General features: G+C 45.0%; 1 protein-coding gene across 5 annotated transcripts; it reads left to right on the forward strand.

Annotated features, from left to right (window-relative positions):
- The first annotated feature begins 1,214 nt into the window (after window positions 1-1,214).
- LOC123121430 (putative pentatricopeptide repeat-containing protein At1g13630) lies at window positions 1,215-8,749 on the forward strand. Of its 5 annotated transcripts, none has more exons than XM_044541433.1 (7): window positions 1,215-1,781; window positions 2,165-3,967; window positions 4,309-5,615; window positions 6,095-6,254; window positions 7,004-7,060; window positions 7,956-8,085; window positions 8,163-8,749. In XM_044541433.1, the coding sequence occupies exons 1-3, from the start codon at window positions 1,436-1,438 to the stop codon at window positions 4,320-4,322; spliced, it is 2,163 nt and encodes a 720-aa protein (XP_044397368.1). In that variant the 5' UTR covers window positions 1,215-1,435; the 3' UTR covers window positions 4,323-5,615; window positions 6,095-6,254; window positions 7,004-7,060; window positions 7,956-8,085; window positions 8,163-8,749. The 5 variants fall into 5 exon arrangements, with proteins under 5 accessions (XP_044397368.1, XP_044397350.1, XP_044397334.1 ...); XM_044541415.1 differs by having other exon boundaries at window positions 1,217-1,781; window positions 2,165-4,215; window positions 6,095-6,926; XM_044541399.1 differs by having other exon boundaries at window positions 1,217-1,781; window positions 2,165-4,215.
- The last annotated feature ends 1,246 nt before the right edge of the window (window positions 8,750-9,995 follow it).

Here is a 9,995-nt window from a genome sequence, read left to right on the forward strand (position 1 = left end):
ACACAAGACGGCCAAACCCTAATGACAAAGCATATTTAGCGAGATTGTGAGCCTCGAAATTCGAACTCCTGAACTCATGAACTACTTTACATGGAAGAAAAGAGTTTGCACGATGTATAATTTCATGCACTATAGCTCCATACCCAGCCGCCGAGTTCTTCTGGACATCATCAACCACCCTCTTACAATCCGATGCAATCTGAACTGTGTTAACATATAGATCCTCTGCCAATGTTTGACCTTCCCGTACAGCAATCGCTTCCTCCGACGCGACCTCAGCCTTTGTGCACTAGAGCTGGCCTTTTCTCTCCACCCGAACGGGCTGCATCTGCGCTGTATGGGCTGATAGCCCAGCCTTCTCGAACGGTTGGTTTTCTCCGGGTCAAAGCGGGAGCGTGGAGTGGGGAACTGAAAACTGGTGGAGCGAGACTCAACCTGGCAATCGGGTCGGGTTTGGCCGGGTAGACCTTTACCAGACCCATGCCCGATTAATAATCGGGTCGTTTCTAAACTCATGACCCTACCCATGGGTGTGTTATTAGACCCACGCCCGAACCCATCAGGCAACCCAAACCCATCAGGCACCCATCGGGCATAATACATTTATTATTATTTAATTTATTCTCCCTCCCTACTGGGGCCATGCACTTCTGAACCAAGGATTCCTACTGGCAAACTGTGTCTTCTATCCTCTTATATAGGCAGTGGTCCACTTCCTATGCGCTCGCTAGGCGAGGTGGTACTAATGCAACTGGCAAGCTGCGTTTTTTGCTTGCTACGTGCATGCAGAGCAGCACATGGGCTGGCTTTGGAGGCCCAATAAGCCGAAGTTGTTGCTTCATTGATGCTACTAGCTAAGCTTTTTGTTATTTCAAATGCTTTTGTCTATCTACAGCAACAACAAAGCAACGTGGGTGCATGTTGCTCTAAAAAAATCTCACCAAAATTGTTCACAGGTCAGGTAAAATAAAACGTATACATATAGTACTTACTAATATTAGTCGGCGTCTCATGTGTAACCCATGGGCATAAACCTGCATCCATACCTTACCCATAACTAATCAGATTACCTATCAGGCTTACTCATGGATGAAGATGACAACTCATACCCTAATCATTCGGGTCGGGTGCCCATGGACGCGGCCACCCATGGGTCGGATTGCCGGGTTGAAGCGAGACTGTTGCCGACGGGCCCTGAGCTCGGCCTGCTTCCCCTCTGGCTCTCTCCTCCTCAGTTGAAAGGGTAACCCCTTCGCTTAAACCCCGACCACACGCAGCCGCCGCCGGCGACCCTCCTCCCTCCTCCCATGTTGTGCGCCGCTGTGGCAGCCCCCGGGAGGCACACGGAAGCTCAACGCGAGGAAAGCCCGAGCTCAACGCGCTCCACACAGTAGCCCGCAGCGCGCGGCCCCGCCATGAGACCTTGCCCCTTCGGATGCGCTTCCGACCGCCCATTCCCCTCCGCCTCCTCCTGCCTCAACTCTGGCGCCGCCCTTCGCTTCCTCCCGCATATATCCCTAGGACCATATCCTCATATCCCTCCGCGGCAGCCGTGGCGGCGGCAACGAATTCCGAGGAGGATGCCGTGGTTGCTAGGGATCCACGGCTAGCGCCTCATTTTGTGGGCGGGGCAGGAGGGTCGCCTAGGTTTGGGGAGAACAAGGCGGAGTTCGAGAGAAAGGCCTCGATTGCCGCGCGGTTCAAGCTCTGCTATGAACTGCTGCGGCAGAGGAGGCGGCGGGAGATGCGGGGCGGCTTGGCGCAGGTGGTCAGCGAACAAGGTGAGCTCCCTACGGATTTGTATTATAATTGGCACTTTCTCTTTGGATAGTGTGGAAACACGCTTATTCATCTTTTGAATTTGGATTGATATGGCAAGGGAGTTTGTGTTATTCCAGGGTCATGACCATTTTATCATGTACACCAGAGAAAAAACTGAAATATTAGTGAAAGCACAAGTGTGTAAAATTCCTCTGTTCGTGAATAAATGGATACTGTTGTCATGCATACACAGATTTTCTTCTATATGCCTTTAACAATATAATTGCCAGATGTAATCTTGGTCATACTATTTTTGGTACCTGTTGCCTTGACATGTGCAGCAACATAGAATAGTTAAAGCTCACAGTTCTCACATTTCATTGTATTGCCCTTTCTCTTCTAGGATCCGGGTCTGCAGCCATTCTCTGTGATATCTTGTGGAGTGAGTTCAGAGAGTATGATTCCAGCGGTGTTGTATGGGATGCTCTAGCAAATAGTTATGCAAGAACTAAGATGGTTCATGATGCTCTTTACGTTCTCAGTAAAATGAACAGCCTGAATATGCAAATATCAGTTTCCACCTATGATAGTTTATTGTATGGTCTACGGATGACAGACATGGCATTGGAGCTTTTTGATGAAATGGAGGCATATGGTATCTCTCACAGCGAATATTCACATAGCATTCTCATCGATGGCCTCTGCAAGCAAAATAAAGTTGGAGAGGCTTTATCTTTCCTTCAAGAGGCAAGGGAAGGGGGGATGTTTAGACCATTGGGAATGTCCTTTAACACTCTGATGTCTGCATTGTGTAACTGGGGATTTATTCAGCCTGCAAAATCGTTTTTATGTCTGATGCTGAAGTATGGATTAAACCCTGACAGGTATACCTATTCTACTCTTATACATGGTCTGTGTAAAGTAGGTTGCCTAGATGAAGCAGTGGATCTTCTTGAGAGAGTGACAAAAGAAGGAATGAAACTCGAGACTGTCACCTACAACAGCCTTATTAATGGTTATCGATTGCTTGGTTTGACAAGAGAAATTCCGAAAATAATTCAGTTTATGAGATACCAAGGGATTGAACCTGATCTTGTTACTTATACCATACTTATTGCTGGTCATTGTGAAGGTGGTGATGTTGAAGAAGGGATGAAGATAAGAAAGGATATCCTAGACAAAGGGCTGCAGTTGAATATTGTCACATACAGTGTCCTTCTCAATGCTCTTTTCAAAAAGGGTTTGGTCTATGAGGTTGAGAACTTACTTGGTGAGATATATAGTATTGGTCTAGATATGGATGTCATTGCATATTCCATCCTCATCCACGGGTACTGCAAGCTAGGGGAAATTGAAAGGGCACTAGAAGTTTGTGATGTCATGTGCTGTTCTCAGAAGGTAGTGCCAACCTCACTGAACCATTTATCAATTCTTCTTGGACTTTGCAAGAAAGGACTTCTAGTTGAAGCAAGATGGTATTTGGAAAATGTAGCTAGCAGATATCAGCCAGGTGATGTAATACTTTATAATGTAGTTATTGATGGTTATGCAAAGGTTGGTGATATTGGTAATGCTGTCCGTCTGTATGATCAGATTGTTGTGGCTGGTATGAATCCAACCATTATCACATGTAATTCTCTTCTGTATGGCTACTGCAAATTTGGGGATTTACACGCTGCAGAGAGCTATTTCAGGGCTATTGAGATAAGTAATCTGCTGCCAACAGCAGTAACATACACGACCTTTATGGATGCACTCTCTGAAGCTGGAAAGGTTAACACCATGCTCAGTTTTTTTTATGAAATGGTGGAAAAAGGGATCAAGCCAAATGCTGTAACTTACAGTGTTGTTATTAAAGGACTATGTAAGCAGCTCAGATTCCGTGATGCTATCCATTTTCTGGACAATATGGATGGAGCAGACCCAATAACTTACAATACGCTTATACAAGGATTTTGCGAAGCACAGGACATCCAGATGGCTTTCTGCATGCATGACCGTATGTTATGCTGTGGTCTAGTGCCCACACCTGTTACTTATAACTTGCTTATCAATGTGCTGTGCTTGAAGGGGAAAGTTATTCAAGCAGAAATGCTATTGGAATCCCTCAGAGAAAAGGGCATTGAATTGAGAAAATTTGCATACACAACAATAATCAAAGCTCAGTGTGCAAAAGGAATGCCTTACGATGCCATTTCATTAGTTGGTAAGCTTATTGATGATGGTTTTGAAGCTTCTATTGAAGACTTCAGTGCTGCAATCAATCGACTTTGCAAAAGAAAATTTCCTAAAGAAGCTGCCATGTTCATTCCGATTATGTTATCTGTTGGTGTTTTCCCGGACACGCAAGTTTTTTTTGTGCTTGTTAGAGCTCTGCAAAAAAGTAACATGCTTTGCCATATACCCATATTGCACGCACTTTCTGTCAAAACTGGTATATAATACCCTGGTCATGTAAGTGAGATTGCTTTTTTTCTTCGTGTAGATAACATTGCACTGCATGGCTAATTCTTACTATAATCTCTAATACCTGTTGGTGATGTACAGGTATTGAGAGTTAAAGACTTGGAGGTTCTGTGTCCTCAAATGTTTGTATAGATGAGGATTGAGGACAACATGGGCTGCATGTAACCACAGGACAGTGCAGTTACGCCAAGGCATTTATTTTGGGAAAACGCAAAGACTTTGCGTTTCTTTTCATTGATAAGGTGGGGGAAAAGTTACATGCCTCCTAGGAGACGGTTTACAGAGAGCATTGCAAAGGTTTTAATGGACGTCCCAGGTGGCTGGGAGTACCAGCCGCAGGCCCGAGGCCCCAGCTCAAGCCCAGAGGGCGGCTTCCACTCTAATTTTCTCTGTCAAGAGGGGGACAGAAGGTCGATCTCCATCGAAGACGCATGCGCTGCGCTGCTGCCAGATCATCCATCCTGTCAACAGTGCTATGGTGGCGAGTCCCTTGCTGAGTGGTTTGGGGGGTCGTCTCCTTGGCAGCGAGCCACCATTCGTTGAGGGAGTTGTCGCGGTCCAGTGGTCTGCAAGTCATCCTTAGCCAGGAGAGTGCATCGTGCCAAATCTGCCTAGAGAAAGTGCAAGAGACAAGCAGGTGGTGCATTGTCTCAGGATCTTGGTCGCAAAGTAGGCAGCTAGGGTGGTGCTGTAGGCCGCGGCGTTGCAATCTGTTGACAGTCCAGCACCTGTCCATGTTGGCTAGCCAGTGAAAGAACTTCACTCTCGGCGGTGCCCAGTTCTTCCAAATGAGCTTTTGAAGCGCTGTAGCTGGTGGATCCCTCGAAAGTAGCAAGGTAGCAAGAACGAGCAGAGTATGTGCCGCTGGCGCTCCACTTCCAGATCAGCTAATCCGGCTCGTCTGAGAGGGTGGTGTGCTTGATGGCTCGCCAAAGCAGCAGGTACTGCCCAATCTCGTGGACACCCAGGTTCCCGTGTATGTCGCACGTCCAGACGTGTGCATGGAGCCCGTCAGCGACCGATTGAAGCTTTCGTCTTCACTTAGCGATGCAGGCATATAGCTTTGGGGCGATCTCGCTCACAGATTTGCCCCTGATCCAGCGATCCTCCCAGAACAAGGCCGTTCGGCCATTGCCAATGATCATGCTGGTGGAGGCAAAGAACAATGAGCGCTCCTCTGCCGAGAACTGCAGGTCAAAGGCCAGCCCAAGCTCGCCCAGTCTCCGTCCTGCTGAACCATTGCCATCTCAATCGTAGCGCAAGCCCTGCTCTCTCAGTGTCCTGGACGCCAAGGCCACCGAGGGGTTTCGAAAAAAAAGGCCACCGAGGGAAAGTGGCCGGCAGACTCGTCTCCAATTTACATGGCAGCAGTTATGCCAAGGCATAAGGTTAGATAAAGTCTCTCACATCGAGACTCCTGTTGCGCCACATGACCAGTACAATTTAATCAAGAATTCTTAGAGACTGATGTCATAGTTAGTGTTTGGTTTACCCTCTAACAAAGCAGCTGCACTTACATAGAAGCACCGAAATATATGGCACATTATTATTCCTGCAGTCAGTGTTTGAAAGCTTTGTCCTCTAGCACGTGCAAAAGGATATTAAGCATGAAAGAACAAATCATAGTACTCACTCCGTTTCTTTTTACTCTGCATATTAGGTTTGTCGTAAATCAAACTTTTAAAAGTTTGACCAGGTTTATAGAAAAAAATACCAACATTCACTGTAGATATTGATATTTTTCAATATAAGTTTGGTCAAACTTTCCAAAGTCGTGCATTGGAGACTTTAAAAATTGAATTGAAACAGAGGCAGTATTTGTCTTGCAAAATTCTCTTATGTTGTATATCTTTTTACTATTCTGTAGGCATATTACAAGTGAAACTGTGAATGTCCATAAGTCATAGTGAAAGTCGTGCATTGGAGACTTTGAAAAGTGAAATACGCCTCATACCTCAACAGAGGGAGTAATCAGTTTTGCTGTCTCAAGTCTCAACAATTAAACATATGCAACGACCTTTCATCAGGTATGATGTGCAATCATGAAGCCGATTGTTCAGTACTCCATCCATTTAAAAATATAGGACCTTTGACCATAAATTTGTAATACAGTATTTTGTTAGTGGTTATAAAATCATAAGTATAAGAAAGACTTTTTGAACACAAATCCAATGGTGTCTATTTTGTGTATCGTAAGTCATATATAAGTGGACTAACTGTCGGTGAAAGCATGGCTTTAGAGGTTAGGTCAAGATGTGTCTTTTGTTATGAAATAGCGGTAGTACAATTCTGATTGAGATGTCAAAAACACTAAGTTGCTTATCTCTTCTATCTAAAAAACACATAAAACACTCATCTTAGTGTTTTTTAGACAGGAGAATAAGGAGGTGAATCAATGGGGGATTTCTAAATGTCTGTTTGCAGAGAGGTGGGGGGAGGTTTGGATTGTTTGGACAAGAAACAGGCAATCTGTTCTTATTCAAGTTTGTGGTTGTGTTGGCTTTATACTGAATTAGTAGTTTAGTTATACTCCCTCTTATATTATGGGACGGAGGGAGTACATAATAGTGTGTATCTATGTGTTTTCTGATGTCTCTTGATTTGATTAGATGTGTTTTCCTGCATGTTCAGCTTTGCCATTGGGATGCATAATTCAACTGGAAACATTTATCTGGCAGCTCATTTCAGATGCAATGAGAGTACGCTGGGAATATTTTCACTGATCATGAGCTTTAATCCACAAAAATGATTTCCCCTCTTTTCTTGTGATATGCAGGACCATCGATGTTTAGTAGTATACAACAGTTGAAATACATCTGGTTCTGCACTCAAGGTGGTCATCTTCAGATAATATCAAAATAACTATATCATTCCTCTGTCTTGGTTTTCTGATATTGATCATCTTGCTCACATGTTTTTGGGTGTTCCTTTGGTTTGAATAAAACATCATATCATTATGCAATTAACACGTCTTTGATCAAGTGGACAATTTATTGAGTCACAACATTGTTTACTGCATACATTACCTTCTAATAGAAAACGTGAAACTTAGTTTTCAAACAGGTTAAAAATCTGATAGTGTAAATCTTCCTCCATCTGAAGATGTAAAGAAACCTTAGAAGAAAGGCATATTGCTAGATGTGAACATGGACTTCAAGACCTTAGATTTTTTTACCGTAGCAAGGCACGGGCATTTAGCTAGTGTTTTTCTAAATATGCAGTAAGAGATCCGTTTCCCTCTGAGGCTTCACTTAGCTTCATGTTTTTCCTTGTAGGTTTGCTTTTCCTTTATTAGCTATGAATATTTGCTTTACATTTAATCCTGTACATTGTTATGGAAGACATTAGTTTGTTCATCTTTATAGATGTAAGCACATTAGTTTTTCTGGAGCTAAACACGGTACTCCCTCCGATCCATATTAATTGACGCACACTTAGTACAAAATTGTACTAAGTGTGCGTCAGTTAATTGTACTAAGTGTGCATCAATTAATATGGATCGGAGGAAGTAGTTGCTCTTCATAAATCAATTTCCATATGCCTTGTTCACAAATTGTTGTGTATGCAAACAGTATGTAGAGCCATACTAAAATAAGTAGGAAAGAATGCTACATCTCACTTGTCTTCTCATTTTGTTGTCATTTGGAATATCTGTCCGCTTTCAATAGACATAATGTAGGAGTTATGTCATACACTTTTCTGAAGAAAGATTATTCCTTTATTCTTAGATCGAACGGCATTAAGGTGAGCCGTCCCCATCGCCCAGCCCTACCTCGTCGCTGGCTGGAGTAACAAGATAGGAAACAAACTGAGCGTGGATCTGCCAGTTGCGCTGAGCATCGGGAGCTCTGACCAGAGGTGCAAATGTTTTTGCTGTTTCAGTCTACCCTTGTAATGCTGGTACAACATTGAGAAATGACTTGCAGACGCTGCAGGTGGGGGGGATATGTACTTCCAAGGGCACACAAAGATGCCACCGCACCAGTGGAACATCAGCACTGTAACAACAAATTTACTTTGCTATTCAACGGTCACTGTGCGAGCATCCTCACGGAAAACCAAGTTGATCCCAGGAAATCCATGAAGCATGAGCGCACTTGTCGGATGGAAGAGGACATGGCCTGAGGCTAGGCATCTATGTATCTGGGCAGGGTGGTCCACAACCTTGTGCAAGATTTCTTCCATGGAGCTGCATCTCCTGAGATCTAAATGAGCAATCTGGTGCATCACCGAAAGCCAAAACTTGAGGGATCGGTACATAGGTGCTGGCCTGTTGTTAACACTCCTCAGCGCACGTTCCTGTCAGTTTTCGTCCTTGATGTACTCTAGTCGTTTTCGATCCTTTGCTGAGCGAGGCTCCCTGTTTCATGTCTTTGTGCAGTTTTTCGCGATTGCATGTGTGGCTGTTGATCATGTACAGTTTTCTGTTGTTGATGTATGTTGTAATCAGATCATGCTTACTGGTCAGAGACAACAGTTGTTTGTATTAAGAGGTACGAAATCAATGATGTGCATTGTTCAACTGTATGTATGTACCCGCTGAACAGACGGCACAGCTAAGGCTTGTACTCGAGAACCCTGTTTTTTTCGGGTGCCATGAGAAGTGATATACGCCATCTTCTTGACGTGAGAACAGTAGAAAGACTTGCTGGTGTGGATCTTGTACCGATGTGTAAGATGAGAATAAGTTTTTCTTCTTTTGTTGCAAACAGTATGTAAATAGCAAAAGATTCTACACGCAAAAAACAGTGAAGATCCAGGATTGGAAATCTATGTTTATGCAAAGCAAGGCATGGCGCCAAAGTGTCTGATCTTGATCTGATGCCCGGTGCCTGCAGTGACCAAGGACGAGGTGCTAGCGGACAAAGGCTCGGAAAGTTGGTTGTAGGGGACGGACACTTTGACCACGTCCAAAGAAATTCTTAGTTTGTCCACATTTTACAGTTCGACGGACGCGAGGATATGGTTCCACCCCCATGTCAACTTACAGCAGTGCAACCTCATCAAAAGAAAGAAAGAAAGAAAAGAGGGTACGGCAGCAGGGTTGCGACATCCATCAACACGATGTCTAGTTTCCAAGAGGCAGCCAAGACGCATATGCATCTGTTGCGGTATACGCACATTTTCTCTGATGTCTTGTGAAGGCAGCAGAAGCAGATGATGCATGGAGAGGAGAGGATAGGATTCCGGCAGAATCATGGGCCAGGTACGGTGCTGCGCCGGCAATGACGATCGATGTCCCTCCCGACCGCCGTCGTGTGGCCGGGTACGCGCCAGGGCTCCTGGGATCATTCTGCTGCCTGCCTTCGCCAGCGGACGGACGGACGGACGGATGGAAGCATCGATGCGCAGCCTGTGGTTTTGCTTGCAAAAGCTGTGGCAAGAAGAACATGCCAGAAATCTCAGAAGGGGTACGTTAGACACAGGGAAATGGACTGATGCATGTGCATCTAGGAGTACTACTTATCTGTAGATCGACGTGGAGTATCATGCACATGCGCCGACCAGCCACTGCTCGCAATTCATCACCTGAAGCCCTCGGCACATGAGATTTTTGTTTAGAAGTCAAGACGTTGTCATCGGTCGCCACAACACTATTCGCTGGCGCTATCATTTCAATTGACATGGCTAAATACACATGCACACATACATATCCAGTCCGGTGAAGTCGGATCAATGAGCAGCAACCCTGATTCCTCGGGACGGTTACCCGCATTCCGGGCGGCAGTGGCCAGCCGGCCGGCTCATCACGCACGATGACCAACCAG

This window comes from Triticum aestivum, chromosome 1B (assembly GCF_018294505.1).
Source record: "Triticum aestivum cultivar Chinese Spring chromosome 1B, IWGSC CS RefSeq v2.1, whole genome shotgun sequence".
NCBI classification, from domain to species: Eukaryota; Viridiplantae; Streptophyta; class Magnoliopsida; order Poales; family Poaceae; genus Triticum; species Triticum aestivum.

Bases quoted from the DNA above. Each gene is read 5' to 3' on its own strand.
- LOC123121430 (XM_044541415.1), top strand. From the start codon at position 1,436: ATGCGCTTCCGACCGCCCATTCCCCTCCGCCTCCTCCTGCCTCAACTC. The intron at 1,782-2,164 runs GTGAGCTCCCTA...TTTCTCTTCTAG, and splicing joins GCAGGTGGTCAGCGAACAAG to GATCCGGGTCTGCAGCCATT.